General features: G+C 55.6%; 3 protein-coding genes across 3 annotated transcripts; 1 reads left to right on the plus strand and 2 right to left on the minus strand.

The window, feature by feature from the left end:
* Window positions 1-1,130: 1,130 nt before the first annotated feature.
* Window positions 1,131-3,617, minus strand: BDZ83DRAFT_587589 (uncharacterized protein; the record flags this gene model as incomplete). Its single annotated transcript, XM_060506062.1, has 1 exon — window positions 1,131-3,617. The coding sequence occupies one exon, from the start codon at window positions 3,615-3,617 to the stop codon at window positions 1,131-1,133; it is 2,487 nt and encodes an 828-aa protein (XP_060360501.1).
* A 1,371-nt stretch (window positions 3,618-4,988) lies between these two features.
* Window positions 4,989-7,149, plus strand: BDZ83DRAFT_635146 (uncharacterized protein). The gene is made up of 4 exons (XM_060509149.1): window positions 4,989-5,230; window positions 5,367-5,801; window positions 5,866-6,012; window positions 6,079-7,149. The coding sequence occupies exons 1-4, from the start codon at window positions 5,072-5,074 to the stop codon at window positions 6,910-6,912; spliced, it is 1,575 nt and encodes a 524-aa protein (XP_060360502.1). The 5' UTR covers window positions 4,989-5,071; the 3' UTR covers window positions 6,913-7,149.
* Window positions 7,150-16,454: 9,305 nt separating this feature from the next.
* On the minus strand, window positions 16,455-17,133 carry BDZ83DRAFT_756122 (uncharacterized protein; the record flags this gene model as incomplete). Its single annotated transcript, XM_060514703.1, has 2 exons — window positions 16,455-16,615; window positions 16,689-17,133. 2 exons carry the CDS (start codon window positions 17,131-17,133, stop codon window positions 16,455-16,457), a joined length of 606 nt encoding a protein of 201 aa, XP_060360503.1.
* Window positions 17,134-17,671: the final 538 nt, after the last annotated feature.

The following is a 17,671-nucleotide window of genomic DNA, read 5'->3' on the forward strand; positions in this document are numbered from 1 at the left end:
GGATCAATGTCAATTAGCAATTGATGTAAATTGCGATTTGTTGAGTATCCAGTCTACCAGTAATCGAGCACAATAGCCAGACCAAATTGCGGTTCAAAATCCGACATTCAGATGCGGCGCGATACGAAAATTCGGGTAGGGAATTTTAGACTTTGGAGTGCGAGATAGATTCCCACTTTGTTGGAATTGCAAGCTTTCTGGCGTTGCTATAGACGAGACAGCATAGGACTATATTTGGCGCTACCTACCACCGGGCCGGGAACCTCACAAGGAGCTAGAGAAACCTTAATCGGCGGCGCGACCGATGAATGGTGACACGCGGGAACTTAGGCTGATTGGCAACTTGACTCAGTTGGCAACTCTGATCACTGGGTTCCCACTTCAAATGAAAGCCTAAGCGGCGAGGCCTGGGGGTTTTGCTTCCTGCTACGACGTGCCATGCACAACGTCCCTACTACCCAATGTTGCAATCCTCTCTGCCGCCACCTATGCGCGACCTAGGTGGAATCGAGACTTGTGGCGGAGCTTCCGCATTGACCGAAGCTTGGTCGCATTTCGAGACGTTCATCCGAAAATGTGTGAGGCTGCTCAGTGTGGGGTTCTCCAAATGAGCTACATGACCACTACACGGAGCAGACCACTTTCGCGAACGGATGCTGAAATGTCCGTAATCCGTAAAGTATTCCGTCTCATGTGGAGAGTCCGGAGCTACCCAGACACTGAAGTCAGAAAGGCTGCGACGGCCGCCTCATTTGCTCAATTCATCACGAGAAAAAAAAAATGAAGAAATGAGATTCCTTTCTCTCAACGGAGAAGCGTTTCAATGCTAATGACGAGGCCTGAGGCAGCATTTGACTTTGCTTACGGTGCATCTCAGCTTCGTTCGCCCTAGAGGCTCTATTCCAAAGGAAGCTCCTTTTTCTCCCTCAATCAAATACTAATTTCTTCATCTCCGAGTGGAAAATAGTTAAAGGTGTGATGCAAATCTTCAGAAAAACACCGTCCCCATGCAAAAAACCCGCCCATTGAGATTTCCCCCGTTTTCCCTGACTCCACTAATGCTGCATCGATCATCTCGCACATGCCATCATACATCACATCCACAAAAAGTTTACAAAATGCCAGAAACATCACGATAAATCCCTCTTCGCAGGCGGGAGAACCAGCTCGTCCCGTCCCGCGACTTCGATGATACTCTCCCTCCCGCGCCACAGATACCGCACGTGAAGTGCTTTCCGCCGCAAGGGAGCCGGGTCCCAGAACCCCAGCAGCGAGGCCTTTCTCACCCCGGCCGGGATCCGCAGCCTCCCGTCCTCCACCAGCGCTGCTACTGCGACGGTGACGTCTGCGACTTCTTCCGCGGCCCAGCAGTCTGGGTCAATATTCTCGTTGTCGTCATCGCCGTTACCATCCTCCCCGGCTCCACCCTCACCCCTGACGCCGAATTTCGCGCTAAGAATGACGAGCCCACCCCGCTGCCGCTCCACGCGCTGCCGCGCCTCCACGGCGCCCGAGAGCACGACGGCGATGTCATCCGCCGCAGCCCGTTTACGCGCGACGTAGGCTTGCAGATCTACCTCGCCAAGGTTGGCCCCGCGAGTGCGCTTTGCCCGCCCCGAAGAAGAAGCAGAGTACGACGAGTAAAAATGCCGCGCGGCAAAGGCGAGTACAGGCACGGCGGCCGCGTAGAAGAAGACGGCGGGCGTGTAATCTGCGCGCGGGGACAGGAGGAGCGGGATACTAAGGCGCTGGCTGAGGCGCGACCAGTAGAGGGAGAGGTGCAGGCTGTGCAGGCTTACGCCGAGCTCGAGGCCGAGTTTGGAGAAGCGGCCTACGGGCCAGAGGTTGCGGAGGGCGAGGTGGCGGTCGAGGAGGGTGTTTGTGCAGAGTTCGAGTTCGAGTCTGGTTGGGGCCGTGGAGCTAGGTGCCGAGAGAAGTGCTGGCATGTCTTTGCCGTAGCGGAGGTAACCGCCGATGGTATCTGCCGTCAGAGAAGCGGAAACGGTCCAGGAGCCGTCGTTGGTGATTGTCGTCTCGTGATCTAGCCCCCGGATGCCGTACTCCCCGCGCGGGGAATCCTCGTTGGCCGTAGATGGGACACGCTCGGGCGAGGTGGTGTAGCCCACCTCGAAGCTCGCGGACGTTTTCATGGGGAACTCGGTGAGGAGCTGGTTTTTGCTGACTTGCGAGAAGTCGGTGAAGAGCTTGATGGTCTCGCCGGGCCAGACGCTCCAGTCGCCGCTGTCTGCGATCGCGTACGCGGTGCCGGCGCCCATCCAGCGGTGGATCCCCAGGCCGATGCGGGGCGCGGATTGCGTCCATGGTCGCCCTGACTTTATGCTTCCCTCGAGGAGTATTGGATCGGGGGCGTTTGGTAGGTGGATCGGATGTGAGATTTTGGCTGTGAGAGATGCCTCTGGGAGGGCCTCGGTTTCTACTTCGATTGATGTCTTTGCGATGCGGTCTTCAGCTGTTCTGTGGATGATGTCCTGTCGGAATTTGAGGCTGATAAGGGGACACGGGCGCTGCTCTGCCAGCTGGATGATGCGTTTCCGGGGAATAGTCAGAGGTAGTAATGGTTGGTATCGGTCCGCTAGAATTGGCAACGGGACCCGGTATATCTCCTCTACGATGCCGTACACAGATCCCGTCAACGTCACCTGCGGAGGCGGGAGATAGATCATAGACTCCCGTGGCTGGTCAACGCTAGCTTCGTCGCTCTCATTGAGCGCAATCGAAGGCACTCGTTTCGACACAGACGAGACGCGCTGCGTCTTCGGTGCCGCCGTCCTCTCCATCCATCGCCCCAGTCCCGGCAGACCAACGGTTACAGAGTGACTCAGGGTAAAGTCGAGGGGCGTCACAGCGGACCCCTGCCGCAGCGCCTTGGTGGCGTCGAACCGGATGCCCAGATCCGACGACGTCTGCACCACGTCAGCCGCGCGCTGCCGCAGCTGCTCCTTGAGCGACATATCATAGACATAACGGTAGTCCTCATCAAGAGGCAGGTCGGGCGCACTCGTCACGTCCCGCAACCGACTCGCGTCATACAGCGCCCGTCGGTACGGATCAATCAGCGTTTCGAACCCCTTCTGCGCCTGATTGAGGTACGGCTGCGCGACGCCGTGCAGATTCTCGGGCAGACCGTCCCTGTGCAGGTATAGCAGTAGCCGGTGATACGCTCTCCGGATCTGGTCCGGCGTCAGCGTCGGGTCCTTGGCCAGGCACAGCAGGTCGTAGTAGTCGCCCTCGACGCCATCGATATCTTGTGTCGCATCGCCGCCGCCCGTGCTCACGGCAATTGTGCTCTCGTCGCCGATGTCGGAGGCGAGCGTCATGCGCTCAAGGATGGAGGATGCGTCGTCGTCGCCGAACTCGTATTCTTGTCGCGTGGCGGCGAACTGCTCGTTGAGAGAAAATCGCGACGATGCCGATCGCAGGGCGTGGGGGAGTTGTTGTTGCGCATGCTGCGGTAGCTGCTGCTGGTAGCTACCCGAGGGGTGGAGGTAGGCGTAGTCTTCCCATGCGGCCGAGGAGCGAGCGGAGGAGTTTCGCGAGGGGCCGCCGCGGGTTCGACGGACTCGGAGGCTGCCGGAGCGGCTCGGGGAATCGGCCATGTTTTGCGGGGGAGAGGTGCGGGGGAGACGGGAGAACGACAGACACAGCGATTGTGATTGCGACTGCGACTGCGACTTGAGCGACAGACGACGGAAGCTGGAACAAAGGAAAGTTGAAAGGCGAAAGAGGGAACAGAAAAGCAGAATTCCCAGAAGTTTACCTTAATTGACTCACTGGGGTCATGTTTACTTGCGCCATGGTGATGGCCCGCTTGCCCGCCTCGTTGTCCAGCTCAGCTAAAAGGGGGGGCATTGGGGCTTAGCACAGGGGTCCATCCCGGACCTGCGTTTCCTGGGGCTGCCGCGGCCAGCGGGTGGTGGTTTGAGATTCCTATTGACAAGGGCAGGGAATCCCCAACCCCACCATCGTTCGACATGATCCATGCTGTCACAGACTCACGGCTGTTCGCTTCAAGTCGGGTTACCTAATATGGGATGGGCTCAGCCAATTCCTGACTTGCGCTATTTGACAGCTGAACTTGCGTGGTCCTGGTAGGCATTGTCGATGATGATCAGCCCCGCTTGTGATCATGGATTTTGTCTCCACCGCATCGGAAACGTCGTGTTCAAATCCATTTTCCCCTCATGGAACTATTTACATTGCTGGCTGCCACGGTGACGGCGGGTGGGGTCTGGCGGTGAGACAACGGGGAAAATCGGCCCCGTAATCTCGGCTAATCCAACGTCAAGTCCGGCCAAACCAACGTTCACCGGCCTCGGGCTTCCGAACTCCCGGTGCTCAAAACAACTACATGCCTTCCGGAATTCGATTATCTTGAAGGCGGTTTGACGGCTTTACAAACCAGCGCAGTCCGAAACGAACGCAAGCCTATTTACTTTCGAAAAAGAGAGCAATTTTACGCAATCACTTCCTCCCAGAAAACCCCGGATTGCATGACCCAATTTAGTGGTGTCTGTCAGCAAACCACCCCCTGAACAAGATTAGCTTCAGGGCACCTCCATCGCTAAAACCCTCTGAACCCTCCCCGAACCCGCCCCCCCAACACCGTCCCACGCCCCCGCCATCCTCACAACTTCAAGTAACTGTCAAATCGCCATGAAAGCCTTATGACAGCAACATGTCGCTCTTCCTCACGCCCAGAGACCGCTACGCAACAGATGCAAAGGCACCGCTGGCCTGCGGCAGCTGCAAGCGACAAAAGCGCAAATGCGACAAGGCACGCCCGGCGTGCGGGTTGTGCACCCGCATGGAACGCCGGTGCGACTACGCCGAGCCCGCACCGGCCGCCCCGACCGCCGACGACTTTGCAGCCCTGCAGCTGAAGCTCATTGAGCTTGAAGGCCGTCTAAACACCGCCGGGAGCGGCGGCACGCCTGCGTCCTCGTCCTTGGGGGGCACGGGCGGGGGCGGGGGTAGCGGCGGTACACCCGGCCCTGGTTCTGGTCCCGCATCCAACTCAAATTCCGCATCGGGGTCCGCTGCTGGGGGAGGCATGGAGGATACACCGTCTGCTGCATCAGCCTTCACGCCCCTTGAACCTCTCTGGGAACAGCAAGCCTCGGCTCAGTACCCGCCAGATGCCTTTCTCGATCTTTCTTCCACGGAATGGTTGAACCAATCTCCCCCGAGACCCGTCATCGACATCCCAAATGTACGTGTCAAGCTAAATAATGCACTAATTCATTGCCATAAATCGTATTCATGAGAGGCTTTTCTCGAAGGCCTCTTTGTTACAAGCTATGGGCTTTACTGATCCAATGCCCCATGACCCTGACTCATATCTACAGGAAGTCCTCCAACATCTAGGCGACGGCCACGCAATCCAACACGCCGTTAACGCCTACTTCACCACAATCCACACCTGGCTCCCCATCGTCTCCAAGAAGCGCATGAACATGGGCGCCGCCCTCAGCCAGAGCGGCCCGGACCTGGCCATGCTCTTCCTCGCCATGAAGCTCGCGGCCACCAGCCCGACGGACGTCCTCGCGGGCGGTTCTCAGCACATGGCAATCTACCGCGCCGCCAAGCGCTTCATGTCCCTGCTGGAGCACAGCGGCGCCACCTCGGTCATGGTACTGCAGTCCATGACGCTCATCGCCTTCTTTGAGTACGCCCACGCCCTCTATCCGGCCGCGTGGATCACCGTCGCCGCCTGCGTGCGGTATGCCGATTTCCTCGGTCTGCCTGGGTTTCACGAGGGGACTATTATCCTGGCTTCGCCTGTATGTATATCAGCTTCTCGAAAGCTTTGGGGTACTTGTACACAGCGATTTACTTTGAGAGCAGACAACGTGGACAGAGTTGGAGGAGCGATCACGGACGTGGTGGGCCGTTATCAGCCTCGACCGCATCATCTGCCTCGGCAACAAGAAACGCTACCTCTCCCCTGAGCCGCAAGATAATGAGACATATCCCGTAGACGACTCAGCATGGGTATGACCCCTTATTTTCTTTCTCCTGGCCAGGGAACGCAGTAGACTAACACAGTCTCCCCTTCAGGACGAAGGCCGCGTCGGCCGCGTAGCCCACCACAACATCACCTCCCCACCCCCGTCTCCACCCTCCCCCTTCTCCTCCCTCTGCCGCTCCGCCCTCATCGCCGGCAAAATCATAACCCACGTCCGCAAAGTGACCTCGGACCGCAAACAGAACCCGCATGCCTCGGCCGCCGACGCCATCGCCGAGGCAAACGCCTTATCGGAGACGCTGTTCTCGACACTGGAGTACTTGCAGCAGCAGCAGCCCCCAGCGACAGGAGGAACGGCGACGCAGAGGCCAAAGCCGCTGTCCCTACCTCTGCTGCCGTCGAGGTGCGTCCTCCTCTCGGCAGCCGTGCTCCTCCACGACTTTTACTGCTGCCCTGCCTGTCCCGACGGCCGCCTCAAGAGCCCCGAGGAGACGGCGCAGCAGGCGCGTTCCGTTGACGTCTTATTGAAGATTAGCAAGGACGTTGCTGTGTTGTCGGAAGAGTTGCTGCTTCTCGTCTCGCGAAGGGAAAGGGGTGGTGATGACGATGACATGGGCATGAGCAACAACGGTGGCCACCACCAAAACCACAATCACAATGAGGGCCAAAGTGGTGGCAGCAGCGACATTGGAAGTGTGAGCCCGCTGATTCTTGACGCGCTCTACGGCGCCGCGAATACCCTCGCCTGGCTGCTGAGGGAGGAAGGGACGCCCGAGTGCGAGGACGAGATGAACGTCATCAAGCGGTGCCTCGAGCGGCTGGGCTCGCGGTGGAGGTTGGCGGGGGAGTATGGGCGGATGCTGGAGCAGCAGGACTTTGCCATGATGATGCAGGAGAAGGGGCACTCGACGCTGAGGATCATATGATGCTGGTTCTCGGTAGGTGAGTATCGGAAGGAAATTAGACAAGCAGCTTAGGGACAAAGGAGTTTAGATCTCCAGAGGAGAAGCCTCATCTTGTTGAGTCTTCTACATCATCGGTGAGAAGACGGAAAAGGGTTGCGGATGATTCTGAATACTGATGCTCACTTTGTATGACTCCCTCACGAATACTACTTTTTTTTTCCCTGGCCCAAGACGCGTTGCTATTCGAATATTCAAAACACTCAAGGGCGCAAGTCCACAATTACAGGTATTGTGTCTAGAGTTTTACAAGTGCCCTACTTACATGGCTCCAATTTCGCAGCGTTGCTTTCCGGATATCGGGTGGGATGATGCTATGTGATCCATGTGACATGGCTTCTCATTGGCAAATCCTCCAGCAGATTTATCCAAAGTCTCAAAAGCCTAGGTCAGGATTCTCCGCTTCAACTCCTCCACTTTTCAACGCACCGTCGGCCGTTGCATTCGCCAACTTGACAGGGTGTCGGTTTCTCCATGCCTCATTCCTGTATTCAGGCGCCATTTTTTGCGTAAAATGGTCTTGGGCATGGACGAGCTGCCGCATCTGAAGCTACCCTCCACCAGACATTTTACCCGACTATAATTACGAGAGTGCTTGGTCAGCGCTCCTCAAAGTTTTCCAGCGAAGAATCTCCAAGTTCTAGTTGGTGTCATAAGGTGACGTGAGGTAATTTGCACTTGACTTCCGATCCGAGTCTATGGAAAACAAAGCAGAGTGGGACTGGAAGAGGCTGATGACGTCCTACGACGAGTTTTGGACAAGAGAAAACTGTTGGAAATGTACAGAGTCAGGATGAATGTGTATGAACTCACTGTTATGATCAAGAAGAACAGTACCTGTGTGATCAATTATCCAGCATATGGAGAGGAAAAGCAGGGGGATCGTCCCCGATGGTCCAGAACAATGGGTTTGTACACACACTGGAAAGGCTGTGGGCTGAAGCCCTTTTACTGTTGGTTTACACGTCACTAGGGCAGCCATGGAATTAGTATGAAGGTTAGCCAATTGATTGTATTATAGCTGCGAAAGGGGGCGGGAGTAGGAGGAGGATTTATGGGACAAAGCCCACGATAGGTGACAGTGTCGTTTTGTACAACCCATGCCGCCCTTCCAAGATCCATCTTTCTCTGCCGAATGCTCAGAGATCTAATAATCACAAGATTCATACCCTGGCCTTCATAACGATCCGACAAGAAATACGCCTTCTGCTTTCAAAAGATGTGAAGGGAGAAAAAAGTTCAAGATCAATCCGAATCCAAGCTTTATCTGTGAACAGTCAGAGAGGAAAGAGGGATTTCTCCAAATGAGAATTCCCCATTGAAACTTGGAGCCCTCAAATGAACGCCTCAACACAGTCTTCATCTTCTTTACTCCCTGCCCCCCATACCCTAACGCCTCAGTGTCAAATGACCATTCCTGTTCGACAGCTAACTCCCATCTCTCTTCCTCACTTGAGTCTATGCTTAACTCCTGCTTCTCTACTTTCTATAACTGTATACTTCCCACAGTGATTGCTGTGTTGTGGGTGCAAAATTACGAGGGCAGAGAAAGAAAAGCAGACGGCAAAACTCGACCAAGCTCCTGCGAGAAAGTTCCAGCGTTTACGGCCAACCACACACGCGCAGAGGTCTGGTGATTTCTTCCCCGGGACATTGCGCCCATAGAACAATCAAGACAAAAAAATGAACAGCAGAAAGTTACATCTGCACAAAGAAAAAAAGTCCTGACAAACTCGAGAGCTAAACTCAAAAACCAAACCAACATTCCCGTTTTCCCAAAAGTCGTCTGCCGCTTAGGTAATACCCCCTTGCTTAGAGCAAAGCCCGCACGGACGCATGTAGCCAGGTACTTTTCGGCTTTTAGCGCGGTACTTTGGGGTACAAGGCGAAAATACTGGGTCCAGGCGCAATGTATCGAGTACAAAGGCTACCAAAATTGCCAAAAAGGGTGGTGATTGAGGTCGGAATAAGCTCATCGTCTCCACTTGACATTCTTTTCGTCCCGTCTGCACGGTCGTGGACCCAGCGCCCCCCGGAATACTCTACTCCAACGTCCTTTCGCCAAGAGAGACAAACGATTGGACCCAAGGAAATCAAGTCGTTTATTCCCATCGACTGCAAGGGAGCGTCAGTACATGAGTACGTACTTTCTTATTTCATGATTCATCCGTAGAGAACCCGTCTTGGTTCCGTCCGATGCACCCAACTAAGAAGCTTTTCCGTTTCCAGAAAATTGGAGGTGTATGTACTGACGTTATCTCGCATTTGATGGGATGTAATCTCGAAGTTGCATTGCCATGTTGAAATCCCGGAAACCTGGGAACTTTGTGATTAAGACAGGCGGTAAATAGGAATGAGTTAGGTAGCTGTTAGGTTCAGTTTCGGGCAACGCTACACTCGACGCATTCAACCCAACTTGGGGCTTGAAGTTGAGCTGGTTGAGAGCGAAATTCCAAGTTTCCTTTTTTTATTCCTCTGACCTGTTGTTGATTGATCCAGTTGCATCCATCGCAGCGCTTATTCGGGTCTTGTCATCCTTTCATAATATAGGCATCGAGATTGATAACAGATATTAATGTTTTTACCAACTTCCCTCTCGCCTAATTTTTCTTGGCATCTGCTGTTAGTGAATGAGTGAGCCTACCACCAAATTACTAACAGCCGAAAACTCTTCACCTCCCCTTGCCGGAGCCCGCATCCGCGATGGCCTCACAGCCGCCGTCGGGCACCGGACTGATGTCGGCCGACCAAGCCGACCCCGAACCAGGCTCCGGGACACCTCCGGAGCCGAACCCCACCTCAAGAGCTAAGCGACGCCGCGACGCCGAGGCACAGCCGACCCGGCCCAGCCTAACGGGAAGCCAGCTTGATGCCACCACCGACGCCCCTACCTCGGCCGAGGGGCCCGCAGCCTCTACCGCATCTGCTCCGAGCGGATCTGCCACAGGGTCCGTCTTGACAGCCCTTGCAGAAGAAGCTAGACAGTACGAGGCACGGAAAGACGTCTTTCTGACCATTGCACGGTCCGTCGACAGCGTTGTCGCCAGCTTTGACGGTTCTAGAAAGCAGATCGCGAAAGAAGCCACTGCCTATGTCATTCAAACCCTCAAGAGACTGATCAATCACGAGACAAGCCCAATAGCGGCCCGGAGTTGGGCGGCTGTCGTCGCACCGATGGCGGGCAACACCACTGCGGCGACCCGGAGCGGCCAGAGCTGCCAGAGCTCTGCCCGCCCGAAGGCCACACTCCCCGCCGAGGATCAGCCGCAGGCGCAGCCGAAGGAGGACCTCCGCATCTTTGCCCGCGTCCCGGAAGAAAGCTTAGCGGCCGCTCGGAAGATCGCACCGTTCGCCGTACGACAGATCGTCTGTAAGGCCGTTGGCCTGGGGCTAGCGGACCTTCCCCACGTCTACCATATCAGCACAGGTTACTCTCTGAAGCCGCGAAACAAGCAAATACAGGAAAGACTACTTACAAGTAAGGCAAAGCTGGCGGAATGCCTCGGCGCCCACCAAGTCGAGACGCCTATCAAGTGGCACACATACGTTGTGCCGCGATGCCCAACAAAACTACACAGCATTGGCGGGGACGTCCTGGACCCAGCCACACTCGTTGAAGATGAGGTCTTCGCACAGACAGGACAGAAGCCTGTCCTTGCTCGACCGTCCCGCCTTGGGCCCAACCCAGTCACGAACGAAATATCTTGGCTCATATCATTCACATCAGAGGTCACGCCCTTCAGGCTCTTCAACCAAAGCGGCAGATCTCTGCCCATCAAAAAACGAAGGACGCTCATCCGACATGACCCCGGCTGCCAGGGCTACCACGCCAACCGGTTCTGCGGACGACGACCGACTTGCAGCAACTGCGGAAGACCTTCCGACTCACACGAAACGGGACCTTGCATGGCCAGGCCCCAGTGTCCCAACTGCTGCGGCCCCTTCCAAGCCGGCCACACAGACTGCCCAGCGAGGCCCTCGGTCGTAAACGGCGTCGTCTCCCTTCCCGGTCGAAAGGAGCGGGCTCGGATCCGGAAGGCCGGCCAGAAAGCATCGGACACTCTGTACAAGGCTACTCGATCCGACAGTAGCCAGGAGGCGGCAGGCGTCCCTACCTCCACCAGCCAGAACCAGCAACCCGGCGCCAAGCGCGCGCGCACGAGAACGCCCTCCGCAAGCTCGATCGTTTGCCTCGGTGACGGAAGCACTGACAGCAGCAGCATGGATGAAGACGAGGCGGACGAAGGCGAAGGCGAAGACTCCCCCGACAACACCTCCATCGACCGTCCCGTGCTACCCATGCCAAGCAGGAGCCAACGGGCAGCACAGAAGCCAAACTACAACGTCGCGAATGCCTACACCCACCTCGAACTCGACTCGGAGACGTAAGCCGAGAGCGGCGACCCCACGGATGCTACGCGTTGCGCAGGGCAACGTCGGAAAGATCTCCCCGGCGCACACGGCTTTCCTGCAGCTCTGCTGGGAGGCTCAGATAGATGTGGTCCTCGTCCAGGAACCCTGGACGGGCTGGAAGGACGGAAACGTGCAACTGAACACGCACCCGGGTTTCGACTCTTTCGTCCCGGTCGACTTCTGGGACAGCGAAGGAACCAGACCAAGAGTATTGACCTACACACGCAAAGGGATAGGGATGACGGTGGAGCAGCAGAGGCCTGTCCACACGAGAGACGTACTGTGGCTGGTGGTCGACAAAACGACGACTATCGTCAACGTGTACAGACAACCCCCGCGACCCCCCACAGTACGTCTCGCACAGACAGTACTCTCGTGTGGACAGGCCTCTGCTGCTCCACCGTCATCCCTATCCCTTTGCGTGTGTAGGTCAATACTCTTGGTCTGGTTCCTTCGCTGTCCCAGAAGTCGACCGGGACGAAAGAGTCGAAACCCGGGTGCGTGTTCAGTTGCACGTTTCCGTCCTTCCAGCCCGTCCAGGGTTCCTGGACGAGGACCACATCTATCTGAGCCTCCCAGCAGAGCTGCAGGAAAGCCGTGTGCGCCGGGGAGATCTTTCCGACGTTGCCCTGCGCAACGCGTAGCATCCGTGGGGTCGCCGCTCTCGGCTTACGTCTCCGAGTCGAGTTCGAGGTGGGTGTAGGCATTCGCGACGTTGTAGTTTGGCTTCTGTGCTGCCCGTTGGCTCCTGCTTGGCATGGGTAGCACGGGACGGTCGATGGAGGTGTTGTCGGGGGAGTCTTCGCCTTCGCCTTCGTCCGCCTCGTCTTCATCCATGCTGCTGCTGTCAGTGCTTCCGTCACCGAGGCAAACGATCGAGCTTGCGGAGGGCGTTCTCGTGCGCGCGCGCTTGGCGCCGGGTTGCTGGTTCTGGCTGGTGGAGGTAGGGACGCCTGCCGCCTCCTGGCTACTGTCGGATCGAGTAGCCTTGTACAGAGTGTCCGATGCTTTCTGGCCGGCCTTCCGGATCCGAGCCCGCTCCTTTCGACCGGGAAGGGAGACGACGCCGTTTACGACCGAGGGCCTCGCTGGGCAGTCTGTGTGGCCGGCTTGGAAGGGGCCGCAGCAGTTGGGACACTGGGGCCTGGCCATGCAAGGTCCCGTTTCGTGTGAGTCGGAAGGTCTTCCGCAGTTGCTGCAAGTCGGTCGTCGTCCGCAGAACCGGTTGGCGTGGTAGCCCTGGCAGCCGGGGTCATGTCGGATGAGCGTCCTTCGTTTTTTGATGGGCAGAGATCTGCCGCTTTGGTTGAAGAGCCTGAAGGGCGTGACCTCTGATGTGAATGATATGAGCCAAGATATTTCGTTCGTGACTGGGTTGGGCCCAAGGCGGGACGGTCGAGCAAGGACAGGCTTCTGTCCTGTCTGTGCGAAGACCTCATCTTCAACGAGTGTGGCTGGGTCCAGGACGTCCCCGCCAATGCTGTGTAGTTTTGTTGGGCATCGCGGCACAACGTATGTGTGCCACTTGATAGGCGTCTCGACTTGGTGGGCGCCGAGGCATTCCGCCAGCTTTGCCTTACTTGTAAGTAGTCTTTCCTGTATTTGCTTGTTTCGCGGCTTCAGAGAGTAACCTGTGCTGATATGGTAGACGTGGGGAAGGTCCGCTAGCCCCAGGCCAACGGCCTTACAGACGATCTGTCGTACGGCGAACGGTGCGATCTTCCGAGCGGCCGCTAAGCTTTCTTCCGGGACGCGGGCAAAGATGCGGAGGTCCTCCTTCGGCTGCGCCTGCGGCTGATCCTCGGCGGGGAGTGTGGCCTTCGGGCGGGCAGAGCTCTGGCAGCTCTGGCCGCTCCGGGTCGCCGCAGTGGTGTTGCCCGCCATCGGTGCGACGACAGCCGCCCAACTCCGGGCCGCTATTGGGCTTGTCTCGTGATTGATCAGTCTCTTGAGGGTTTGAATGACATAGGCAGTGGCTTCTTTCGCGATCTGCTTTCTAGAACCGTCAAAGCTGGCGACAACGCTGTCGACGGACCGTGCAATGGTCAGAAAGACGTCTTTCCGTGCCTCGTACTGTCTAGCTTCTTCTGCAAGGGCTGTCAAGACGGACCCTGTGGCAGATCCGCTCGGAGCAGATGCGGTAGAGGCTGCGGGCCCCTCGGCCGAGGTAGGGGCGTCGGTGGTGGCATCAAGCTGGCTTCCCGTTAGGCTGGGCCGGGTCGGCTGTGCCTCGGCGTCGCGGCGTCGCTTAGCTCTTGAGGTGGGGTTCGGCTCCGGAGGTGTCCCGGAGCCTGGTTCGGGGTCGGCTTGGTCGGCCGACATCAGTCCGGTGCCCGACGGCGGCTGTGAGGCCATCGCGGATGCGGGCTCCGGCAAGGGGAGGTGAAGAGTTTTCGGCTGTTAGTAATTTGGTGGTAGGCTCACTCATTCACTAACAGCAGATGCCAAGAAAAATTAGGCGAGAGGGAAGTTGGTAAAAACATTAATATCTGTTATCAATCTCGATGCCTATATTATGAAAGGATGACAAGACCCGAATAAGCGCTGCGATGGATGCAACTGGATCAATCAACAACAGGTCAGAGGAATAAAAAAAGGAAACTTGGAATTTCGCTCTCAACCAGCTCAACTTCAAGCCCCAAGTTGGGTTGAATGCGTCGAGTGTAGCGTTGCCCGAAACTGAACCTAACAGCTACCTAACTCATTCCTATTTACCGCCTGTCTTAATCACAAAGTTCCCAGGTTTCCGGGATTTCAACATGGCAATGCAACTTCGAGATTACATCCCATCAAATGCGAGATAACGTCAGTACATACACCTCCAATTTTCTGGAAACGGAAAAGCTTCTTAGTTGGGTGCATCGGACGGAACCAAGACGGGTTCTCTACGGATGAATCATGAAATAAGAAAGTACGTACTCATGTACTGACGCTCCCTTGCAGTCGATGGGAATAAACGACTTGATTTCCTTGGGTCCAATCGTTTGTCTCTCTTGGCGAAAGGACGTTGGAGTAGAGTATTCCGGGGGGCGCTGGGTCCACGACCGTGCAGACGGGACGAAAAGAATGTCAAGTGGAGACGATGAGCTTATTCCGACCTCAATCACCACCCTTTTTGGCAATTTTGGTAGCCTTTGTACTCGATACATTGCGCCTGGACCCAGTATTTTCGCCTTGTACCCCAAAGTACCGCGCTAAAAGCCGAAAAGTACCTGGCTACATGCGTCCGTGCGGGCTTTGCTCTAAGCAAGGGGGTATTACCTAAGCGGCAGACGACTTTTGGGAAAACGGGAATGTTGGTTTGGTTTTTGAGTTTAGCTCTCGAGTTTGTCAGGACTTTTTTTCTTTGTGCAGATGTAACTTTCTGCTGTTCATTTTTTTGTCTTGATTGTTCTATGGGCGCAATGTCCCGGGGAAGAAATCACCAGACCTCTGCGCGTGTGTGGTTGGCCGTAAACGCTGGAACTTTCTCGCAGGAGCTTGGTCGAGTTTTGCCGTCTGCTTTTCTTTCTCTGCCCTCGTAATTTTGCACCCACAACACAGCAATCACTGTGGGAAGTATACAGTTATAGAAAGTAGAGAAGCAGGAGTTAAGCATAGACTCAAGTGAGGAAGAGAGATGGGAGTTAGCTGTCGAACAGGAATGGTCATTTGACACTGAGGCGTTAGGGTATGGGGGCAGGGAGTAAAGAAGATGAAGACTGTGTTGAGGCGTTCATTTGAGGGCTCCAAGTTTCAATGGGGAATTCTCATTTGGAGAAATCCCTCTTTCCTCTCTGACTGTTCACAGATAAAGCTTGGATTCGGATTGATCTTGAACTTTTTTCTCCCTTCACATCTTTTGAAAGCAGAAGGCGTATTTCTTGTCGGATCGTTATGAAGGCCAGGGTATGAATCTTGTGATTATTAGATCTCTGAGCATTCGGCAGAGAAAGATGGATCTTGGAAGGGCGGCATGGGTTGTACAAAACGACACTGTCACCTATCGTGGGCTTTGTCCCATAAATCCTCCTCCTACTCCCGCCCCCTTTCGCAGCTATAATACAATCAATTGGCTAACCTTCATACTAATTCCATGGCTGCCCTAGTGACGTGTAAACCAACAGTAAAAGGGCTTCAGCCCACAGCCTTTCCAGTGTGTGTACAAACCCATTGTTCTGGACCATCGGGGACGATCCCCCTGCTTTTCCTCTCCATATGCTGGATAATTGATCACACAGGTACTGTTCTTCTTGATCATAACAGTGAGTTCATACACATTCATCCTGACTCTGTACATTTCCAACAGTTTTCTCTTGTCCAAAACTCGTCGTAGGACGTCATCAGCCTCTTCCAGTCCCACTCTGCTTTGTTTTCCATAGACTCGGATCGGAAGTCAAGTGCAAATTACCTCACGTCACCTTATGACACCAAACTAGAACTTGGAGATTCTTCGCTGGAAAACTTTGAGGAGCGCTGACCAAGCACTCTCGTAATTATAGTCGGGTAAAATGTCTGGTGGAGGGTAGCTTCAGATGCGGCAGCTCGTCCATGCCCAAGACCATTTTACGCAAAAAATGGCGCCTGAATACAGGAATGAGGCATGGAGAAAACCGACACCCTGTCAAGTTGGCGAATGCAACGGCCGACGGTGCGTTGAAAAGTGGAGGAGTTGAAGCGGAGAATCCTGACTAGGCTTTTGAGACTTTGGATAAATCTGCTGGAGGATTTGCCAATGAGAAGCCATGTCACATGGATCACATAGCATCATCCCACCCGATATCCGGAAAGCAACGCTGCGAAATTGGAGCCATGTAAGTAGGGCACTTGTAAAACTCTAGACACAATACCTGTAATTGTGGACTTGCGCCCTTGAGTGTTTTGAATATTCGAATAGCAACGCGTCTTGGGCCAGGGAAAAAAAAAGTAGTATTCGTGAGGGAGTCATACAAAGTGAGCATCAGTATTCAGAATCATCCGCAACCCTTTTCCGTCTTCTCACGATGATGTAGAAGACTCAACAAGATGAGGCTTCTCCTCTGGAGATCTAAACTCCTTTGTCCCTAAGCTGCTTGTCTAATTTCCTTCCGATACTCACCTACCGAGAACCAGCATCATATGATCCTCAGCGTCGAGTGCCCCTTCTCCTGCATCATCATGGCAAAGTCCTGCTGCTCCAGCATCCGCCCATACTCCCCCGCCAACCTCCACCGCGAGCCCAGCCGCTCGAGGCACCGCTTGATGACGTTCATCTCGTCCTCGCACTCGGGCGTCCCTTCCTCCCTCAGCAGCCAGGCGAGGGTATTCGCGGCGCCGTAGAAGCGCGTCAAGAATCAGCGGGCTCACACTTCCAATGTCGCTGCTGCCACCACTTTGGCCCTCATTGTGATTGTGGTTTTGGTGGTGGCCACCGTTGTTTTGCTCATTGCCCATGTCATCGTCATCACCACCCCTTTCCCTTCGCGAGACGAGAAGCAGCAACTCTTCCGACAACACAGCAACGTCCTTGCTAATCTTCAATAAGACGTCAACGGAACGCGCCTGCTGCGCCGTCTCCTCGGGGCTCTTGAGGCGGCCGTCGGGACAGGCAGGGCAGCAGTAAAAGTCGTGGAGGAGCACGGCTGCCGAGAGGAGGACGCACCTCGACGGCAGCAAGGTAGGGACAGCGGCTTTGGCCTCTGCGTCGCCGTTCCTCCTGTCGCTGGGGGCTGCTGCTGCTGCAAGTACTCCAGTGTCGAGAACAGCGTCTCCGATAAGGCGTTTGCCTCGGCGATGGCGTCGGCGCCGAGGCATGCGGGTTCTGTTTGCGGTCCGAGGTCACTTTGCGGACGTGGGTTATGATTTTGCCGGCGATGAGGGCGGAGCGGCAGAGGAGGAGAAGGGGGAGGGTGGAGACGGGGGTGGGGAGGTGATGTTGTGGTGGGCTACGCGGCCGACGCGGCCTTCGTCCTGAAGGGAGACTGTGTTAGTCTTACTGCGTTCCCTGGCCAGGAGAAAGAAAATAAGGGGTCATACCCATGCTGAGTCGTCTACGGGATATGTCTCATTATCTTGCGGCTCAGGGGAGAGTAGCGTTTCTTGTTGCCGAGGCAGATGATGCGGTCGAGGCTGATAACGGCCCCACCACGTCCGTGATCGCTCCTCCAACTCTGTCCACGTTGTCTGCTCTCAAAGTAAATCGCTGTGTACAAGTACCCCAAAGCTTTCGAGAAGCTGATATACATACAGGCGAAGCCAGGATAATAGTCCCCTCGTGAAACCCAGGCAGACCGAGGAAATCGGCATACCGCACGCAGGCGGCGACGGTGATCCACGCGGCCGGATAGAGGGC

This window comes from Colletotrichum acutatum (assembly GCF_030867785.1).
Source record: "Colletotrichum acutatum strain CBS 112980 chromosome Unknown BDZ83scaffold_117, whole genome shotgun sequence".
NCBI lineage: Eukaryota > Fungi > Ascomycota > Sordariomycetes > Glomerellales > Glomerellaceae > Colletotrichum > Colletotrichum acutatum.